Below are 19,982 nucleotides of genomic sequence, written 5' to 3' on the forward strand. Positions count from 1 at the left end.
GACAGGGCAGGAGGGAAGGTGAGTGCTGGGCCGGGGATGTGGGGAGCGGGCAGGACGATGGGGGCCCAGCCCTGGCTGGGGGTGCTGGTGCTCCCCGAGCCTGCCAGGCGGGGGGGTGCGGGGCTGTGCCCGCCCCCATGCTGTCCTTGTCCCCATGCGGGTCTGGGACAGGGCGAGAGGAGCTGGCTGCTGACACCCACCACCCCGCTCCCAGCCCTGCTCCTTGCCGTCAGCCTCCGTCCGAGCCGCACTGCAGCAGAGGTGCCATGGGACCTGGGTGCGCCGGCGTCCTGGGCTGGCTCCTGCTGGCGCAGGCAGCGTCGTGGGCAGCAGGTAAGTGCTGTCGCCGCGTCCCCGGGCAGAGGGCTGCCGAGGAGGCGTAGCCAAGGGTTCGGTGTCCATGGTGGGTCGAAGGGGTGAGCTGGGCTCCTGCTGCGGTGCTCTGTGCCTGCCCGGTCTTTCCTCCTGCCACAGGCGGCCGTCCCTGCGATGCCAAGGACTTTGGTCACGGCTCGCTGGTATGCGCCTGCAGCGCCACGTACTGCGACACGCTGGACCCCGTGGTCCTGCCGGCCCCGGGCACCTACGTCAAGTACGAGAGCAGCAAGGCCGGCAAGCGGCTGGAGCGCAGCGAGGGGACCTTCCAGCACAATGCCGAGACCCCAGGTACCCGCCGCGGCCGGCCGCCTGCCTGCACACCAAGGAACAGCCTGTCCCTGCGCGGCGGCTGTGATGATGTTTGTCCCCCGCAGATTTCCATCTCACCTTGGACACGGCACAGCGGTACCAGAAGGTGAAGGGCTTTGGCGGCTCTGTCACAGACTCAGCTGCCATCAACATCCAGTCCCTGTCCAAGGATGCCCAGAACCACCTGCTCCGCTCCTATTTCTCCGAGGAAGGTGAGCCTGGGGCAGGGCGACGCTGCTGGGTGGCAGGGCTGGTCTCTCCAGCCTCTGCTGCTCGGGGTCTGGCCGCTGAGGCTCGTGCCGAGGGGCTGTGAGGCTCCTGGAAGCCAGGGGGCTGCACCCCCTGAAAACACCCCCGCCGTGCCCATCACTGCCCGCCCTGTCCCCAGGCATCGAGTACAACCTCGTGCGCGTCCCCATGGCCAGCACTGACTTCTCCGTCCGCCTGTACACCTATGCTGACGCGGAGGGCGACTTTGAGCTGAAGCACTTCCACCTGACTGAGGAGGACACGCGGATGAAGGTGAGTCCCACGGGGCGAGCCCAAGGCTGCAGCCTGCGTGGGACGGGACGGGACGGGACGGGACGGGACGCGCTGTACTGGGCTGGGCTGGGGCAGGGGAGCACCTTCCCGCTGATGGGGAGGGAGAGGACTCATCCTGACACCTGTGGTGCCGGCGCCAGGGCAGACCCGGAGAGCTTACTGCCATCCCGGTTCTCCCCAGATCCCCATCCTTCAAGCAGCCCAGGCAGTGGCCAAGCGGCCGCTGTCGCTCTATGCCAGCCCCTGGACCTCCCCGGTCTGGATGAAGACGAACGGCGCGATGACAGGGAGGGGGACCCTGAAGGGCACCCCTGGGGACAAGTACCACCAGGCCTGGGCCAAGTACTTCATCCGGTGAGGGTCCGCAAGAGCGTGATGGGCACCAGGGTCGCCGTGCCTGGGGCTGGGGCCGGCGCTGCCGCCACGGGGCCATTCACCATCTGCCCCTGCGCCCAGGTTCCTGGACGAATACGCAAAGCACAACCTGACCTTCTGGGCAGTGACAGCGGGGAACGAGCCCACGGCCGGCGAGATCGTCTTCTACCCCTTCCAGTGCCTGGGCTTCTCCCCCGAGCACCAGCGGGACTTCATTGCACGGGACCTGGGCCCCGCGCTGGCCAACAGCTCCCACCGCGACGTCCGGCTCATCATCCTGGACGACCAGAGGGTGATGCTGCCCTACTGGGCCCAGGTGGTGAGTCCCCACAGCGGCTCTCCTGGCCCCACGGCGGCTCTCCCAGCCCTGGGCACCGGTGACTCCTTTCTCCTGCCAGGTTCTCAAAGACCCTGTGGCCGCCAGCTACATCAGCGGCATCGGCATCCACTGGTACCTGGATTTCCTGGCGCCGATCGACCTTACGCTCTCCATCACCCATCACCTCTTCCCAGACTATTTCCTCCTCTCCACGGAAGCCTCCACCGGCTCCTACTTCTGGGAGCCCAGAGTGGTGCTGGGCGGCTGGGACCGCGGGACCAAGTACAGCCACAGCATCCTCTCGGTAGGGCTCGGCGGGGGCCGCGGACGCGCTGGCCACCACCCCCTGGGCCTGCCCACAGCTCAGCGCCATCACCCGCCCCGTTGCAGAACCTCAACAACTACGTGACGGGCTGGACCGACTGGAACCTGGCCCTGGACCTGGAGGGGGGCCCCAACTGGAGCAAGAACTACGTGGACAGCCCCGTCATCGTGGACAGCAGCAAGGACGTCTTCTACAAGCAGCCCATGTTCTACCACATGGGGCACTTCAGGTGGGACGGGGCCGGGGGGCGGCCGGCAAGGGGCTGCCAGCTCCAGCCGCCATCCCGGGCGCCAGGCTCAGGCCCTGCTTGTTCCTGCAGCAAGTTCATCCCCGAGGGCTCGCAGCGCGTGGGGCTGGCTGTCTCCAAGAAGTGCCGCCGGTGTGACCTAGAGCACTCCGCTTTCCTGCGCCCCGACGGCGCCGTCGTCCTGGTGGTCCTGAACCGGTGAGTGGTTCCGCCCTGTGCCCCCCGCCAAAGCCCAGCTGCCCCCTCTGACCTCCACCCCCCTCTCGCGTCCCCGCAGCTCCCCCGAGGACGTGGCCTTCGGCATCTCCGACCCACGGGTCGGCTTCATTGAGGCCGCGGCCCCCGGTGACTCCATCCAGACATTCCTGTGGAAGCAGCCGGCCTAGGGCCATGCCGGAGGAGGAGGAAGGTGCCGGCACCGGGAGCGTGGTGCTGTTGGAGGGCTTGGGAACGGGCCCCAGCGCGGGCCGGGGGCTGCGGCGCAGAGCCTGCAGCCCCGTGACACCCCAGGGGCCCCGCTTGATGCCAGGGCTGCGACGCCTGCTCTTTTCTAGACGTTTTCATAAAATAAATGGGTTTTCTACAGCCTCGCCTGCGCTCCCTCTGCCCTCCCGTGCTGCCTGCTCCGTGGGCAGGACCCTGCTGGGGGGCAGGTCTGGGGCCGGCTGGGCCCCGTGGGGGTCCCATCCTGCCGCTGCCCGTGTCCCTTGGCGGGGGGGACCCAGCCAGGCACCGGGTCCGTGCTGCGGGAGGCGGGGGGCCGTCACCCCAAGGGGCGGCATCTCCCTCCCCTCCGCCGGCTGTGGTGTCCCCCGGGCAGGGCAGGGGCCCGAGGCCGGCAGCAGCCAGGACCCGCAGCCGGGGTTCAGCGCCGAGCCCTGACGTCAGCAGCTCCGGCTTCTCCCAGCTGGAGCGGGCAGCCGCCTGCTGCGGTTTCTGCTGCCGGAGCAGCCATCAGCCCCCCCCGGCCCCCCCCCCCCAAGCTAATGGGAACGGGAGCGTCGGGCACATACTTCCCGAGTGACGTTATGGGGGAGCGGGCACGGGGTGGGGGCTGCACTGAGTCATCCCCCTCCCGCTGGGGCCCCTCGAACTGGGCCAGTACGGGGAAGGCTCCGCAGCCGGCCCCATGGCACGACACAGGGGGCCCCCCCGGCCGTCACAGCCACGTGGGGGGCACGTGGGGGGCTTGTCTGGGGCGCTCAGCCCGGGGACACAGGGCACGGCCAGCCCCCCTCGGGCGCCGGCAGCGGCTGTGTCAGGACGCTGGTGGTGGCAGCGGCCGGCGGCCGAACAAGCGAGGGCTGTGTGCCGCCCGGCAGCCGGCCTGGCCGCACGCCGCCTTTCCATTCGCGCGCTCGTAAACCGGCAGCGGACAGAGGGAACCGCGGCAGCAGGGCTGTACCCGGGGCTGAGCCCCACGCGGGGCGTCCCAAGGGAGCACCGCGGCGCTGCGGGGGCACACGCTGCCTGGGTGGCCGCCCCTGACCCCGGCGCAGCCCACGCGGCCCCTGCTCACTGCGCGACATGCTTGTGGGCCGTGCCAGCCGCGAGGATCTCCCCACCGCTGGCCGGCGCCAAGGAATGCAAACAGAGCTGTCGGTGCCGGAGGGATTCCGGCCGCCACCGCAGCTACTTGCTGCCCTGCTCGCGCTGCCGAGGGGAGCTGCGTGTCCCTCCAGTCCCTGCCAGGCTGGGGACGCGTCCTGCCGAGGAGCCTGGGCCTCCCGTGCCACTGGTTGCTGCTGCGGCAGGCAGCTGGCCAGGGACCGTCCCCGGCCGTGCCATGGCGCCGGCTGGCAGCAGCGTGGGGAGCAGCCCCGCAGCCGGAGGGCAGGGATATGCCACAGGGCAGGGGAGAATTGGGGGGCTCAGCCCCACAGCTGTCGCAGAAAGGATGGGGGATGCTGCCGAGACGCTCACAGATGCTTTTAGGAAGCTAAAAACCCGCAGTGTCCCCTTCGCCCCGTCCCCAGATTGCCCCGAGGCTGGGGACAAGGGGGTGGTACCGGGGCAGAGCAGGACGGGCCTCGAGGCAGCCCGTGGGTACCCGCTGCAGGGCTCCGGGCTGTGCAACTGGGGAAACTGGGAAGGGCCCTGAGCTTTCTGGGAGAAGGAGAGGGCGCGGGCGGAGAGAGGGAGGTTTATTGGCGCAGCAGGCACGCTCCCCGCCGAGAGGGCTGCAATTCCTGGCGGGATGCGGAGCAGAGCCCTGCAGGGAGCGATGCTGCCGGGCTGCCGGCATAAAAACAGTCCGTTCCAGGGGCTGGAGGAGGAACAGTCGTGCAGCTCTTCCTCACTCCTCCTCCTCCTCTTCCTCCTCCGCCAGGGCGAGGGGCTGGCGGCCGGCGGGCCCTGCGCCGCCACGCTGGATGGAGACGATGCCGCTCAGGAAGGCGTAGCCCAGCATGGCCACCAGCCCCACCAGCACGGACAGGAGCTGGTTGCGCCGTTTGTGGGGGTCCTCCTCCGCCTCGCCGCCGTCGGCGCCCGCAGCCCGCGGGGCACTGGCTGGGGGTTCACCTGGCGGGGACAGAGCGGGGACGTGGAGGGGGGCTGGGTCGCTCTGAGCCCGGGGAGGGGGGTGAGGCGGAGGGGGGGACGCATCTCACCTCCGTCCCAGGGGAAGTAGAGGCTGAGGATGGAGGTGCAGTAGTTGCACAGGTTCTGCAGGGACTTCAGGTGCTGCTGCAGTTTCCCGTTGGGCAGCTTCGCCTTCAGGAGCGGCGCCAGGCGGCTGAAGACGAAGGCGTCGAGGGAGGCCGGCCTGGGGCACAGAGACCCGCCACTGGGTCACAGTCCCTCCCCCGCCGTCCTCACCCAAAGGCACCCGGACACGTCGGCCACCCCCAGCCCCCTGCGCCCCAAGGGATGGCTCCTTCTTGGGAGGGCTCGCTGCTCCCAGCCCCTGAGGTGAGGAAGGGGGGAGCGGGATCATCCCATCCCCGAGCAGCTCCGCTGGTGGGAGAAGAGATGCCGGGGCCGGCGGCAGTTCCTGCGGCCCTAATTCCTGCTGCCCGCGTCACCCCGTGGCGCCACGGACAGCCCTGTCCCCTTTCAGCCCGTCCAACCCCCAAAGCAACACGCGCGGGCCGCGGCTTCCCCGGCTGCGGGGGGTTCTCAGGCCCCGGAGCACCTTCCCCCTCCGGCCACCTACGAGTCTCCGAAAAAAAACTTCTGGGAGCCGAGGCGCTGGGACAGGAGTGTCAGGCATTCCCGAGCATCCCGGTAGAGCTGGAGAAGGAATCAGAGGGTTGTCACCCACCCAGACACACGGCCGCAGTGCTAAGGGGAGCGGGACGGAGGCGCTCAGCCAGGGGGAACACCGGACCCCAATTAAGATTTTGGCCTCGTGTGGGTCCCTCTGGGCACCCGCCGAGGACCCGCCGTGCCCAGACCACGTCCCCTCACCTCCTTCTCCAGCTTCTCCTCATCCTCCATGTAGCCGTCTCCCCACATGAGCTGCAGCCGCTCCAGGTGCTGCTTGTGCATGCAGTTGGGCAGGAAGAAGTTGAGGGGGAAAGGAATGGTTTCCGCGTACCACTTCCGCGTGTGTTCCACGTAGTTCTTTGCGTCCACCCAGAAGGTGTGGATCTGCAGCGGAGAACAATCCACACCCAGGCCATGGCGGGGCTGGAGCCAGCACAGACTCTTGCCGTGGCGGGAGCTGCGGAGCCCGTGCCTGCTCACACCAGTGCCATGGGACCAGCTGCCCCAGAGACCGCGAGGGGCCGAGGGAGCACCAGGGTCAAGGCCAGCCCCCAGCCCCGGCTGCACAACCCACCGCTGCCCCTCAGGACCCCCAGCACCCCAATCCCTGCTACAGATGCTCCGGGACGCCGGGATTTTGCTGCCCGCAGCGCTCTCTGGCTGTCCATCTGGGCACGAACCGGAGCCCACCAGCATCACTCCGGGAAGCGGATCCAGTCCTCAGTGAGGCCATGTCCCCCCCCGAGACTCACCAGCACGGGCAGCAGTTTCTCTTCCAGCAGGGACACGAAGGCCAGCGTGTCCGCCCCTTGCGTGGCCGAGAGGTCGTAGTCGGCGTTGTACTTCTGCAGAGCAAACGCAACGGGCGTGATCCGGCGGGGAAGCGGCAAATCCCACCCGCGCCTCCTGGGCGACCGCCACAGAGCACGGAGGGACAAGCCCCCTCCTTCCCGGGGGGACAGGGCACCCCCCCCACCTGTTTCCTGAGGTGAGTTATGATCTGCTGCGTTTTGGAGATGGTGCCCTCGTCCCGCGTCTTCAGCGCAGGCAGGCGGCCTGGGGGCAGGCAGAGGGGTGGCTGCAGGCAGCGGTGCCCACGGTGCCACCCTGCCGCGGGCCAGGGCTGGGGGGGGGGGCCCGTGAAGGGCCCCCGCGTGTGGGTGAGGGGGAGGGAGAGGTGCAGGGGGTAGGGTGGGGGGTGCGTAAGGTGGGGCGGGGGCACAGGGACATGGGGAGTGACGGGAGACAGGGAGCGTGCTGGGACGGAGCGGGTGCAACAGGGTGAGGGGGGGTGTGATGGGGCAGGGGTGAGATGGGGTGAGGGGGCATGCAATGGGGCAGGGGTGCGATGGGGCCGGGGGGCAACAGAACAGGGCGGGTAAGACGGAGTGAGGGGCCTGCGATGGAATGGGGGGGGTGCAATGGGGCAGGGAGGGTGCAATGGGGCTGTGGGTGCAATGGGGCAGAGGGGTGCAAGGAGGCGGGGGGTGCAATGGGGCTGAGGGTGTGATGAAGCAGGGGGGGTGCGATGGGACAGGGGGTGCAATGGGACAGGGGGGTGCGATGGGACGGAAGAGTGCCATGGGACAGGGGGTGCAATGGGGCAGGGGGGGTGCAATGGGACGGGGGGGGTGCAATGGGACGGGGGGGTGCAAGGAGGCAGGGGGTGCAATGTGGCTGGGGGTGTGATGAAGCAGGGGGGGTGCGATGGGACAGGGGGTGCAATGGGACAGGGGGGTGCAATGAGATGGAAGAGTGCCATGGGGCAGGGGGTGCCATGGGGCAAGGGGTGCAATGGGGCTGGGGGTGCGATGGGGCTGGGGGTGCGATGGGACAGGGGGGTGCAAGGAGGCAGGGGGATGCAATGGGGCTGGGGGTGCGATGGGATGGAAGGGTGCTATGGGGCGGGGGATGCAATGGGATGGGGGGTGCGATGGGGCAGGGGGTGCAATGGGGCGGGGGGTGCGATGGGACGGAAGGGAGCCAATGGAGCGGGGGGGATGCGATGGGGCGGGGGGCACCGGCGGTGGCGGTGCCGGCTGCGGGCGGTGCCGGTGTCCCGGGGGGGGGGTCCCTTACCGGAGGGGCTCCTCCAGGGGCTGGTGACCCGGTGCACCTTCAGCGGCGCCCCCGTGAACCGCGCGTAGGTCTGCAAGAGAGAGCGGGGGGGGAGCGGGGGTCGGCCCGGGGGACGCCCCGGCCCCGGTCCCCGTCCCGGCCCCGGCCCCGCGGCCGCTCACCAGCACGGCCAGGCAGTCGGGGTCCACCGAGGGCAGCCCCCAGCCCCCGGCCCAGCAGAACAGCTCCATGGGCGCCGCCATCTTCCCGCCCGACCCGGAACCACACGGGCCGGCTCCGCCCGCCCCCGACGCGGGGCGGGCACCGGCGGCGCCCCGCGGCACCGGCCCCGGGGACGCTCCGTGACCGGCCGCGGCCGAGCGCGGCGGCGGAGCCCCCCGGGACGGAGGAGCGGCGCTGGACGGGTCCCTGGGGCCGGGATCCGCGCTCCGTCCCGCCCCGCCCCGCATCCCACCGCCCCGCATCAGCAGCACCGCACCTCCCCGCCCCGCACCCCGCTGCCCCGCACCGCATCTCATTGACCCATATCACCCCGCACCCCGTCACCCCACCACCGCACCGCATCTTACTGCCCCGCATCGCCCAGCCCCGCACCACCGCGCCCCGCATCGCCCTGCCCCGCATCGCCCCGCACTGCATCCCACTGCCCTGCATCCCCCCGCCCCGCATCGCCCCGCCCCGCATCGCCCCGCACTGCATCCTACTGCCCTGCATCCCCCCGCCCCGCATCGCCCTGCCCCGCATCGCCCCACCCTGCATCCCACTGCCCTGCATCCCCCCCGCCCCGCATCGCCCCGCCCCGCATCGCCCCGCACTGCATCCTACTGCCCTGCATCCCCCCGCCCCGCATCGCCCTGCCCCGCATCGCCCCACCCTGCATCCCACTGCCCTGCATCCCCCCCGCCCCGCATCCCCCCGCCCCGCATCACCCTGCGCTGCATCCCACTACCCGGCATCCCCCCCCGCCCCGCATCATCCCGCCCCACATCACCCCACACCACATCCCACTGCCCCGCCTCACCCCGTCCCGCGTACCACTGCCCCGCACCGCACCGCTCTGCCCCGCACGTTTTCATGGAAAAAAAAAAAAAAAAAACAAACGAGGGGCGGGAGCCCGCTGGCACCGGAGGGAGGGAAAACTCCCCCCGTACGGCTCCCCCCGCCCCGCGTTCCCCGCAGCCGCTGGCGCGCACCGAGCTGCTGGCGCGGGGCTGGGGCCGGGAGCGGGGCTGGGGGGGGCCCCGTTGTTATGGAGCCGGGGGGGGAAAACAGGAGTAAACACGGCCTCAAGCCCGGGGCGGAGGGGAAGGAGCTCCCGGGATGAGCTCATTGTGTTGCTGCGGGGTTTGGGTCGGGTCCCGGCGCTGATTTACGCCGCTCCAGGCGGGCTGGCTCCGTTCCCAGCCCGGGGAGCACCGCACCGGCAAGGGGTGCCCCGACACCGGGGCGCAAGCCCCCGGGCCGGAGGCACCCCGGCGTCGGGCACCCCTGGCAAAGCACGCCCGGTCCCCGGCTCTCCCGGACTGGGATGCTCCGGCTCTGCTGGGGCGGCTCCGGCTCGCAAGAAGGCGGCCCCAGACTGCCTGACCCGCCGGTGAACCGGCGGCTGCCACACTCAATTTCTGTGAGCCACCAGGCCGGCCCGGTGGGTCGCCCGCAGCGCCCGTGCGCCCCGTCCCACCCCTCTCCCGCCCCGCCGGGGGTCCCCGGGATGCCCGGCCGTGATTGACGGGTCTTTGTTTCCTCCTCGCCGGCAGCGCCGGCCCCTCCCCGCTCGCACCACCCCGCCCCGCCGCGCTCCGCTCCGCACCGGCGGTACCGGCGGCATGGGGGCACCGGCGGCGGCGGCCGCGGGGGGCCCGGCGCTCGGAGCGCTCCTGGCGCTGCTCCTGCTGGGCGCCGCCGGCGCCGCTCGCCACGGGCTACAAGGTAAGGCTACTGCCGGGACGGGCCCCGGGGCGGCGGCGGGGCGCCCCCGACGGGGCGCCCGGCGGGAGACGGCAGCTGGACCCCCCCCGCCCCGGCTCCCGGCCCCGCTCCCCGGCCCGGGGCCGCTGACAGCGGCTCTGCTCGCCCTGGGAGGTCTGGCAGCTGGGGACAGAGGGGACATTCATCCCCGGAGCTCGGGGCGGCCGGCGGTGCTCCCCAGGGCCCGGGGGCAGCTCGGGGCAGGGAGCCGCCGGCGGGGAGCCCGCGGTGCCGATGGTAGCCCGGGGTCAGCGCGGGCTCCCGGGGCTCCCTTGGGCCCCCCGGGGCCGGGGTCCTCTCACTCCGCCCGGTGCGGTTGCCGGGAGCGGGCGGGCAGCCGTGCGGCGGCGGGACCGGGCTCTCCGTGCTTCCCCGGAGCGCCCCGGGCCGGTGCCGAGGGGTCGGGCCGTCCCTCCGGGGGCTCCCGTCCGGCTTGGTCGCTGCTCCGCGCCGTCCGCTGGGGCGGGTGCCGATGCCGGGGGGTCTCCGCGCCGTCCCCGCAGCTCCGCTCCAGCTGCGTCCCCGCTCCGCGATCCCGCGGGGCCGGACCGGCGGGGGATGCGGGATGCTCGGGGCTGGCGGGTCGCGGCAGCCGCCCCCGCGGGGAAACCCCGGCTGCGGAGCGGGGGAGCAGGGCTGGCTCCGGGCCGAGGACCCCCCTGGGCCGCCGGTCCCGCCGGTGGCGGGGGCTCCGCCGGTCCCTCTCGGCGCTGCTGGTCCTGGAGCGCCACCGCGCGGGGCCGGGGCTGGGCGGGGCCCTCGGGGCTCCCCCGGCCCCCCCCCCCCCCCGGGGCCCCGGCGGGCCAAGGACCCCCGTTCCCCGCCCCGTCCCGTCGATCGGGCCGGGCGTGCAGCGGGCCGGGCCGCGGTGCCCCGCGTCGGGCATCACCACGGTCCTGCGGCCGGAGCGGCGACTGCCCGGCCGGGCTGCGACCCCCGTGCTTGTCTCCCCGCAGTCATCGACCTGCTGATGGCGAGCGAGGCCCGGCAGATGGCCAGCATAACGCACAAGATCCGGATGGAGCTCCTGACGGTGAACGACGTTTACCTCCTCTCCACCTTCCGCCTGCCCCCCAAGCAGGGGGGGACCCTCTTCGGCCTCTACTCCAAGAAGGACAACACGAGGTGGCTGGAGGTCTCCGTGGTGGGGAAAATCAACAAAGGTGGGTGCCTGCTGCGCAGGGACATGCTGACCCTGCTCTTGCCGTGATGCTCAGGGAGAAACAGGGACCGAGTTCCTGCCATCCGCAGGGCCCGCTGGGGAGAGCAGCGCACGCACGTGGGTCCTGGGGGGCTGTTGGTGCTCGGGCCGGGGGGAGAGCTGACGGCCCCTTCCCACTCCTCCGCAGTCCTGGTGCGTTACCTGCGGGAAGACAACAAGCTGCACTCGGTCAACCTGCAGCACGCGCACGTGGCAGACGGGCAGAGCCACACCGTCATCGTGCGCCTGAGCGGGCTGCGCGGGGACATGCTGAGCGTGGAGCTCTACGTCGACTGCAAGCAGATGGACTCCAGCGTGGGGCTGCCTGAGCTGTCGGAGATCCCCCTGGCAGAGGTGGAGTCCATCGAGGTGCGCACGGGGCAGAAGGCCTACCAGAGGATGCAGGTCAGTGCCGGGACCTCCTGGGGGGCTGAGACACCCCCTGCTCTGGGCCCTCGGCGACAGGCAGAGCCCCCCACGGCTGACTGCGTCTCCCCTCCTACATCAGGGGTTCGTGGAGTCGATGAAGCTGATCCTGGGAGGGTCCATGAGCCGTGTCGGGGCGCTGAGCGAGTGCCCCTTCCAAGGAGACGAGTCCATCCACAGTGCAGGTAAAGGCACGTCTGTGCCCGCTGATGAGCACGGAGGGCTTACAGGGTCACCCATGCTGTGGCACGTGGAGGTGCGAGGTGACAGCACGGTGCGCAGAGGGGTGCTCCTCCCTCTCCCGGTCCTGCATCCCCAGGCAGGTGGGAGCTCCTGCGCCGTGCAGGCACTGACCGGGAGCGACCGCGCCAGGTGACGCTGCTGGGCGTTGGTGGCGGCAGTCGGTAATCTCTCATCTCTCCTCTTGCAGTGACGAGCGTGCTGGCCTCCATCCTGGGTAAGTCCCCGTTCCGCTTCCCCCGTTCCCTGGCGTGAGGGCGATGGCAGTGTTTGGGGCTCCACGGAGGCAGAAACCCTCCGCAGCCCGTCCCAGCGCCCCAAGTGCCTGCAGGGCTCCCCAGGATGGGGTGGATCCAAGGGCATGGCATGTGCTATGGGGAAGAGGTCCTGAGCGGACCAGGGAGGAGGAGGAAGGGCTGTCGGGTGTCTCATCCCCCTGGTTGGGTGCCGGGGGGCAGAGCAGTCCCCAGCCCGCCGCCCTGGGAGGCCGTGGCTGTCCTGGGGCTGACCTTGTCCTTTCTGCTTCTGGCAGGTGAGCAGACCAAGGCGCTGGTCACGCAGCTCACCCTCTTCAACCGGGTCCTGACGGAGCTGCGAGAAGACATTAGGGACCAGGTGAGGCGCTGGGGCAGCGTCGGCTGTCCCCAGGCTGGGTTTGCCCACGCGCGGAGTGCCAGCCCCGCGCGCTGCATCCCCCTGACGCTTCGTGCTCTGCTGCCTCGCAGGTGAAGGAGATGTCTCTGATTCGCAACACCATCATGGAGTGCCAGGTCTGCGGTGAGTGCCGGGGAGGCCCCACTCCCACCTCAGGGGGCCAAGGGAGGGCCGCCCCGTCTCACCCCCTGCCCGACTCTCCTCTCCTCAGGCTTCCACGAGCACCGGTCCCGCTGCAACCCCAACCCCTGCTTCAGCGGCGTGGACTGCATGGAGACGTACGAGTACCCCGGGTACCGCTGCGGGCCCTGCCCGCCGGGGCTGGAGGGCAATGGCACCCACTGCGCTGACATCGATGAGGTGGGCACGCTCCCGGGGCGGGTCAGCGGGTGGCTCGGGCCACCTCCGAGCCCCAGCGCTGCTACAAGCAGCGTGGGCAGACGACGCTTCTCCTCTCCGAATGCATCCTCAAGCCGGGAAAGGGTCCTGCCGGGACACCCTGGGGCAGCGGCCACCCCGACATGCGGGATGCGGTGCCCCGGGGGTGAAGCCTTTCTCTCCCCCTGTGCTGCAGTGCGCTCACGCCAACCCCTGCTTCCCCGGCTCCAAGTGCATCAACACGGCCCCCGGCTTCCGCTGCGAGCCCTGTCCCCGCGGCTACCGGGGCAACACCGTCTCCGGTGTGGGGGTGGACTACGCGAGGGCCAGCAAGCAGGTGGGTGCAGCGCTGCGGGACTCGCGCTCTGGGCTGCTGAGCTGTGGGGATGGGCGGAGGATGCTTTTCGGAGGAGGGCGGCTTTCCTGGGGCAGGAACGGGCAGAGCTGCAGGGAAAGGCGCCGGGTGACGGTTTCTCCTGCGCTGCTCGCAGGTTTGCACGGATATTGATGAATGCAACGACGGGAACAACGGGGGCTGCGACCCCAACTCCGTCTGCACCAACACACTGGTGAGCAGAGCCGCCCCCCTCCCCTGCCTGCCGCCCGGCACCGCTCTGCTCCCCGAATCCTGCCCCTGCCCTTTCTCTCCCAGGGCTCCTACAAGTGCGGTCCCTGCAAGTTGGGGTTTGTGGGGAACCAAACGTCCGGCTGCGTCCCACAGAAGTCCTGCAGCACTCCCACCTCCAACCCCTGCGACATCAACGGCTTCTGCGTGTTCGAGAGGAACGGTGAAATTTCCTGCGTGGTGAGTGGGAGGTGGGGGTGGAGGGCTGCAAAGGGAGGGTGCGGGGCACGCCGGCACGGGCGGCAGCTGGTCCTGCCAGCGCCCTTCCGCGCTCCCCAGCCCCTGATTTCTTCTCTCTTCAGTGCAACGTGGGCTGGGCTGGCAACGGCAACGTGTGTGGGCAAGACACAGACCTCGATGGCTACCCAGATGAGCCCCTGCCCTGCATCGACAACAACAAGCACTGCAAGCAGGTGGGGGCCCGGAGAGGGAGGGGGCGGCATCCTTGGGCAGGGGGTGCTTGGGGAGCCGTTGGCAGGGGCTCGTCTCCTCCCCGTCTCTAACACTGTCTCTGCCTGCAGGACAACTGCCGCCTGACGCCGAATTCAGGGCAGGAGGACGCTGACAATGACGGCATCGGGGACCAGTGTGACGATGACGCTGACGGCGATGGCATCAAGAACGTGGAGGTGGCCGTGCCGGGCGGGTGGGACGTGCCTGCGGTCTGGGGGCCGTGCTGGGCAGCGGGCTTCTCCCTTTGGCTTTATGCCGATGCCCTCAAGATACTTCTGGGGAGCAGCAGGCCAGGGCTTGTGGCTCTGGGATGGCCTTACTGGGTGTGCTGGTGGAGGTGTCCTCCCCCCTGACCTCTGCGGGACTGCAGCTTCTTGTCTGCAGCACGAGTGTCCCTCTTCCCCACAGGACAACTGCCGGCTCTTCCCCAACAAGGACCAGCAGAACTCGGACACCGACTCCTTCGGGGACGCCTGCGACAACTGCCCCAACGTGCCCAATAACGACCAGCGGGACACGGACAGCAACGGCGAGGGGGACGCGTGCGACAATGACATCGATGGGGACGGTGAGCGGCTCTCGGGGCTGGCCTGCCCGCGCGGGCCCGGGGCTGCTGGCAGAGCAGGGACACTGTCACACCAGGCTGGGGGGGTGGGGGCATCCACCCAGCACTGTCCTTGCAGGGATTCCCAACATGCTGGATAACTGCCCCAAGGTGCCCAACCCTCTGCAGACCGACCGGGACGAGGACGGCGTCGGGGATGCCTGTGACAGTTGCCCTGAAATGAGCAACCCCACTCAGGTATGTAGCCAGGGCCAGGCTGGGGAAGGGGGGGTCTGGGCGGGGGACAGGACCCTGCCCAACAGGGGGGGCGGGGGTCCCCCTGCAGCGGGGCCGGGCACCCTCGCCCCGGGGTGTCCGCGGAACTGGGCTCTGCTCTCCTCCAGACAGATATGGACAGCGACCTGGTAGGAGACACCTGTGACACCAACGAGGACAGGTGGGGACCACGCCGCTGCAGCGTCACCTCCCCGTCCCATCCCCTCCCTGGGGGAGAGCCGGGCTCCCGTCTCGGGGGCCTGCGAGGTGGGACGGGGTCTTTGGGGTCGGTGGGGGTGCTGGGACACGGTACCAGGCCCCCGGTTTGCGGCGCTGCTCTCACCCTGGTCTGGCTTCCAGCGACGGGGACGGGCATCAGGACACGAAGGACAACTGTGCCGAGATCCCCAACAGCTCCCAGCTGGACTCAGACAACGACGGGCTGGGGGATGAGTGTGACAATGACGATGACAACGATGGCATCCCTGACTATGTGGCACCTGGCCCAGACAACTGCCGCCTCATCCCCAACCCTAACCAGAAGGACTCGGACGGTGAGTGCGGGGCGGGCGCGAGGAGACAGAGCTGCCTGGGCTCAGCCCACCCCTGATCGGGGCTGCGTGTCCCCAGGGAACGGTGTGGGCGACGTGTGCGAGGAGGACTTCGACAACGACACGGTGGTGGACCAGCTGGACGTGTGCCCCGAGAGCGCCGAGGTGACGCTGACCGACTTCCGTGCCTACCAGACCGTCATCCTCGACCCTGAGGGGGACGCCCAGATCGATCCCAACTGGGTTGTCCTCAACCAGGTGTGGGTGCTGCCCCCCGTGTTTCTGGGGGCTGCGCTGCTGGGCTGGGAGCAGAAGGGGACCGGGAGGTCCCCAGGGCTGCTGGGGATGCCCCTCACCCAGCTGTCCCCCGCAGGGCATGGAGATCGTGCAGACCATGAACAGTGACCCGGGCTTGGCTGTTGGTAAGAGATGCTCTCCCACCTGCAGACCCTGTGGGGTAGCCCCCCTGCTTCTGTCCCCCCCATGCTGGGGGGTGAGGGACGGTTCTTTGCCCCACAGAGGGGCGAAGGGTGGGCTGGAGGGGGCCGGGGGGTGCAGAGTCCCATTCTGGGGTGGGGGAGAGGGCTCCTCACAGCGTTTGCCCCCCTGCAGGCTACACGGCCTTCAACGGGGTGGACTTCGAGGGCACCTTCCACGTCAACACCGTCACCGACGATGACTACGCCGGCTTCATCTTCAGCTACCAGGACAGCGCCAGCTTCTACGTGGTGATGTGGAAGCAAACGGAGCAGACATACTGGCAGGCCACCCCCTTCCGCGCCGTGGCCGAGCCGGGGCTGCAGCTCAAGGTGGGTGCTGGCCACCCAATGGGTGAGGTCGCCTCCCCCGCCTGGCTCCCCCCTCATGCCCCGTGCACCCACAGGCAGTGAAGTCCTCGACAGGCCCTGGGGAGCACCTGCGCAACGCGCTGTGGCACACGGGCCACACGCCCGACCACGTCCGCCTGCTCTGGAAGGACCCGCGCAACGTGGGCTGGCGGGACAAGACGTCCTACCGCTGGCAGCTGGCGCACAGGCCCCAGGTGGGCTACATCAGGTGAGCGGGGGCTGGGCATGGGGGCAGGGGGGGGCACAGAGGCTGCTGGGATCAGGGGGCCGCTCTGGGGTCCAGCCCTGGTGGGAACACCCCAGTGGGGGGCTGCTGGCCTTTGGGATGGGGGTCCCCTGCAGTGGGGCCACCCTGATGGGGAGGATGCTGGCCGTGGGGAGGGGTCCAGCCCCAGAGGGACACCATCAGCAGAGGGACGCCAGCCGTGGGGAGGGGTCCAGCCCCAGAGGGACACCATCAGCGGAGGGACACCAGCCGTGGGGAGGGGTCCAGCCCCAGAGGGACACCATCAGCGGAGGGACACCAGCCGTGGGGAGGGGTCCAGCCCCAGAGGGACACCATCAGCGGAGGGACACCAGCCGTGGGGAGGGGTCCAGCCCCAGAGGGACGCCATCAGCGGAGGGACGCCGGCCGTGGGGAGGGCCCAGACCCGCTGGGAACACACCAGTGTGGGGACGCCGGCCATGGGGCGGGGGTTCCAGTCCCCGTGGGACCACATCAGCGGGGGGGGGACGCCGGCCGTGGGGAGGGGTCCTGCCGCGGTGGGGCCGCGGGCGTGTTTTCCCCTTTAAGGACGCCGTCGGGGCGGCCGCCGCGGGGGGGCTCCGCGGGCCGGGCCCGTCCGCCCCGCCGGGCCCCCGCGGCCATTGTCCCGTCGCCATGGCGACCCCGCCGGCCGCCGGCGCCTTTCACATGCAAAACGCCCGACAAAGGCGGCGGGGCCGAGACGGGGGCGGCGAGGGGGGCTCCATCCCAGCCACGGCTGGGGGCCCCGGGCCGGGGATCCTGCCCCTCTCCGGGGGGGTCCATCCCCGGTCCGGTGCCCCCACGGCAGCCCCCGCGGGATGCCCCGTTCCCGGCCCGGTGCCCCCACCCCAGCCCCGGGTCGGGATGCCCCGGTGGGGTCCCGGTGGGGTCCCGGTCCCCCGCTGACCGGCCGGGGCGGGCCGTTCCCCTCCCGCAGGGTGCGGCTGTACGAGGGCCCGCGGCTGGTGGCTGATTCCGGGGTGATCATCGACACCACCATGCGCGGGGGGCGGCTGGGGGTCTTCTGCTTCTCTCAGGAGAACATCATCTGGTCCAACCTGCAGTACCGCTGCAACGGTGAGCACCGGGCTCCCCCCCGGCGGGGTCACCGGCGCCGCCCCGCACCGGGCTCCCCTCCCCACCTCCCCCCGGGGCCACCGGGACCGCCCCGCACCGGGCCGGGGGCCGAGAGCTCGCAGAGCATCTCCTCCCCCGCCCCTGCTGTGGGGGTCGGGTCGGTCCGTCGGTCCTGGGGTCTGGGGGACCCGGTGCGGGGCTCGCCCGCTTTACCGGGACTTGCCCCCCCCGGCTCCTGACGACCCCCGCGCCTTCCCCCTCTCCCCGTTCTGTCCCCGCAGACTCGATCCCCGCCGACTTCGAGCCGTTCCGCCGGTTCCTGCTGGAGGGACGCGAGTGAACGGCCGCGCCCGGGCCGGGCCGGTCCGCCCGACCCCCGCCCCCCCCGCCAGCGGCAACCCGGGGGGCTCCGGGCCCCTCGGCCCCTCCCGGCCGGGCCCCGCGCTCCTGGCCCCCCCGCGGACTTTGCACCGCCGGTACCGGCGGGTGCGGGCGGCAACGGGGCGGGCGGGACCGGCGGGTGGCGGGGCTGCCGCCCCCCCCCCCGCCCCGGGCGCTGCCCGAAGTCTGGCCATAAAGTTTTGAGTGTTTTTTAGCCTGCGCGCCCGGTTCCTGCGGGGGTCCCGGTGCCCCGAGCGGGCGTTGCCCACCCCGCCCCTCCCGATGCTCCCGGCTCCGTCCCTCGCCGTCCTCCCGGTGGTCGTGGCGGGGGCGTGTGTGGGGGGGTACCCGGCCGGTGGCACCGGCGGAGCCCGCGGCGGCGGGAGGCCGGGACGAGTGCAATATTGGTAGGCGAGAGCACAACACTGCACCGCATCCCGTCCCTCCCGCCGCCCCGGAGGGACCGGAGGAGCCGCCGCCGCCGCCGCCGCTCGGGCCGCTCCGTGGGAACTGCGCGGCGCGCGCCGAGCCCCGGCGGCAGTGCCCGGTCGCCATGGCGACGGGTGGCCCGGCAACGCGGCGGAATGTGCCCCCCCCCTCTCCCCCCCCCCCAGCCCCGCCCCGCCCCGGCACCGGCACCGGCCCGGCTCCCCCCCCCCCGCCCCGCGGCGGCGGCGACAATGGGCGCGGCGGCCCCGGGCCCCCCTCTTAAAAGGGCAACGCGGCGGCCGCGGGGCCGTTCCACCGGCAGCCGGTGGCCGGGCGAGCGTTGTCCGCTGCCCGTTCCCGTCCCGGCGGCGGCCGGGACATCGCGGCGGCGCCGGAGTCGGTACCGAGCGCCTCCCGTCCCCACCGACCCGGGGGCGGCGGGGCGGGGAAGAACGGCGGGGCGGGGCTCGTCCCCCTCTCCGGCTCCGAGGGGCATCAGCGGGGCCCCGCTCCCGGTGCCCTTCCCGGTGCCGCCCGGGGCGCGGGGCGAGCGCTGGGCGCGGCCGCATCCGCCAGGGGGCGCCGCAGCTCAACGGCCACCGGGAGGGGCCCCGGACCCCCCCCCAGCCCCCCGCGCGGGCGCCGGGCACGGCCGGTGCGGGGCACCGGGGGCTGTCGCCGCGGGCGGGGTGGGAGCGCGGGCGCCGGGGGCGGCCGCAGGGGACGGGGACGCGGCGCCGCGTGTCCGGCCCCTTCCCCGCCCCGACCCCGCAGCGGTTTTCCGCTAAGCGGGATGTTGCAGACCTTAAATTGCGGGCTGGGGGCGGGGGGGGTGGGACGACGGGGACGTGTTCCCGGCCCCCCCGGCGCCGCCCCGGGTCGGCACAAAGGGCAGATGGTGGCGGGTGCGGGAGGGCCGGGGCAGTGGGGGTCAGCAGCACCCTGGGGGAGCTGCCCGTCCCCACAGCTGAGGGGTTTCGGGGGGGGGCCGTGACACCACTACCCCCACCCCAATCTGGCTGCCCGTTCCCTGCCTGGCACCGAGGCCGCGGGCCCCGTCGGGGGGAACTGGGTGAAGCTGGTGCCATCGCACCCCGCTGACGCCCGTCCCTGTCACCGCGGTGCGGAGGGTCCCCCCACTCTCTGCTCCCTTTGCTCCGATGCCTCGGAACCCGGGGGGGGGGTTCGGCTGCACGCAGGGCTGGGCAGGACGCCGGGCGTGGGGGTCCCGGCCAAGCCCTCCCCAGGAGTAGGGGCGCTTCCTGGGAATTGGGGCTCTCCGGCAGGGCAGGGACAGGCAGGGACCAGAAAGGCCGGTGTGACCCGGCGGTGCCAGGAGCACGTGTCACCGGGGAGGATGGGGGCACCCGGTATCTCTGGGGTGGGGCATCGGCATCCGGCTTGGCACTGGGCATCAGCCTGGGCTGGGGGGCCGCGTCCTGACTGGGAAGGGGGTCCTGTGCCCACTGGGGCCCTGGCGCTTGGGGCGGGGGCCCTGGGACCTGGCGGGGAGGTTGCTGGCAGGTACTGGGATTTTGTGGGGCCCTGGGCCCCACCTGCGTAATCATTTGGGGCGGGGGGATCACCAGTGTTTATTTGAGCGTTGGGCGAGGCAGTGCCCGGTAATGATTAACCCCGCGCTGAGCCAGAGAATGAGCCCCCCCCCGCCCCCTCCCCGGCCTCGAGCGAGGGGCTGGGGGGTTCTGTCCCCCTGTGCTCCCCACCACGTCTTGGGGGCCATGGCTGAGCCCACAGCGCTGGGCAGACGCTGCCCCCCACCTCTGCCCGGGGACCCCTGGCCACTGCCCCTTCCCTGTGCCCCTCCCCGTGGCCGCGTCCACCCGCAGCACGAGGACGCCGCTGGCAGTGTCCCCCCAAGCCGGGGGACCATGGGGGACC

At 71.6% G+C, this 19,982-nt stretch overlaps 3 protein-coding genes and 1 long non-coding RNA gene across 5 annotated transcripts; 2 read left to right on the plus strand and 2 right to left on the minus strand.

The window, feature by feature from the left end:
- Positions 1 to 35: 35 nt before the first annotated feature.
- LOC134525809 (lysosomal acid glucosylceramidase-like) lies at positions 36 to 3,045 on the plus strand. Its single transcript, XM_063357045.1, has 10 exons — positions 36 to 333; positions 475 to 666; positions 753 to 899; positions 1,076 to 1,209; positions 1,412 to 1,584; positions 1,687 to 1,924; positions 2,004 to 2,228; positions 2,315 to 2,478; positions 2,569 to 2,694; positions 2,774 to 3,045. Exons 1-10 carry the CDS (start codon positions 138 to 140, stop codon positions 2,880 to 2,882), a joined length of 1,704 nt encoding a protein of 567 aa, XP_063213115.1. The 5' UTR covers positions 36 to 137; the 3' UTR covers positions 2,883 to 3,045.
- Positions 3,046 to 4,629: 1,584 nt separating this feature from the next.
- MTX1 (metaxin 1) lies at positions 4,630 to 8,186 on the minus strand. Its single transcript, XM_063357046.1, has 8 exons — positions 7,947 to 8,186; positions 7,786 to 7,855; positions 6,683 to 6,762; positions 6,459 to 6,551; positions 5,908 to 6,090; positions 5,654 to 5,730; positions 5,109 to 5,263; positions 4,630 to 5,019 (listed from the first exon to the last, which is right to left on the minus strand). Exons 1-8 carry the CDS (start codon positions 8,025 to 8,027, stop codon positions 4,793 to 4,795), a joined length of 966 nt encoding a protein of 321 aa, XP_063213116.1. The 5' UTR covers positions 8,028 to 8,186; the 3' UTR covers positions 4,630 to 4,792.
- A 619-nt stretch (positions 8,187 to 8,805) lies between these two features.
- THBS3 (thrombospondin 3) lies at positions 8,806 to 18,244 on the plus strand. Of its 2 annotated transcripts, XM_063357219.1 has the most exons (23): positions 8,806 to 9,714; positions 10,710 to 10,916; positions 11,103 to 11,359; positions 11,463 to 11,565; positions 11,811 to 11,837; positions 12,153 to 12,235; positions 12,346 to 12,397; positions 12,486 to 12,634; positions 12,849 to 12,989; positions 13,144 to 13,221; positions 13,305 to 13,457; positions 13,580 to 13,690; positions 13,799 to 13,906; positions 14,139 to 14,298; positions 14,414 to 14,532; positions 14,679 to 14,731; positions 14,911 to 15,104; positions 15,181 to 15,359; positions 15,475 to 15,523; positions 15,714 to 15,910; positions 15,985 to 16,157; positions 17,134 to 17,273; positions 17,555 to 18,244. In XM_063357219.1, exons 1-23 carry the CDS (start codon positions 9,612 to 9,614, stop codon positions 17,611 to 17,613), a joined length of 2,895 nt encoding a protein of 964 aa, XP_063213289.1. In that variant the 5' UTR covers positions 8,806 to 9,611; the 3' UTR covers positions 17,614 to 18,244. The 2 variants fall into 2 exon arrangements, with proteins under 2 accessions (XP_063213289.1, XP_063213288.1); XM_063357218.1 differs by having other exon boundaries at positions 9,593 to 10,916.
- On the minus strand, positions 11,213 to 12,259 carry LOC134525908 (uncharacterized). The gene is made up of 4 exons (XR_010073865.1): positions 12,130 to 12,259; positions 11,735 to 11,866; positions 11,458 to 11,621; positions 11,213 to 11,343 (listed from the first exon to the last, which is right to left on the minus strand). It is a non-coding gene; the product is annotated as an uncharacterized LOC134525908 (long non-coding RNA).
- Positions 18,245 to 19,982: the final 1,738 nt, after the last annotated feature.

The sequence above is a fragment of the Chroicocephalus ridibundus genome, chromosome 21 (assembly GCF_963924245.1).
Source record: "Chroicocephalus ridibundus chromosome 21, bChrRid1.1, whole genome shotgun sequence".
Classification (NCBI taxonomy): Eukaryota; Metazoa; Chordata; class Aves; order Charadriiformes; family Laridae; genus Chroicocephalus; species Chroicocephalus ridibundus.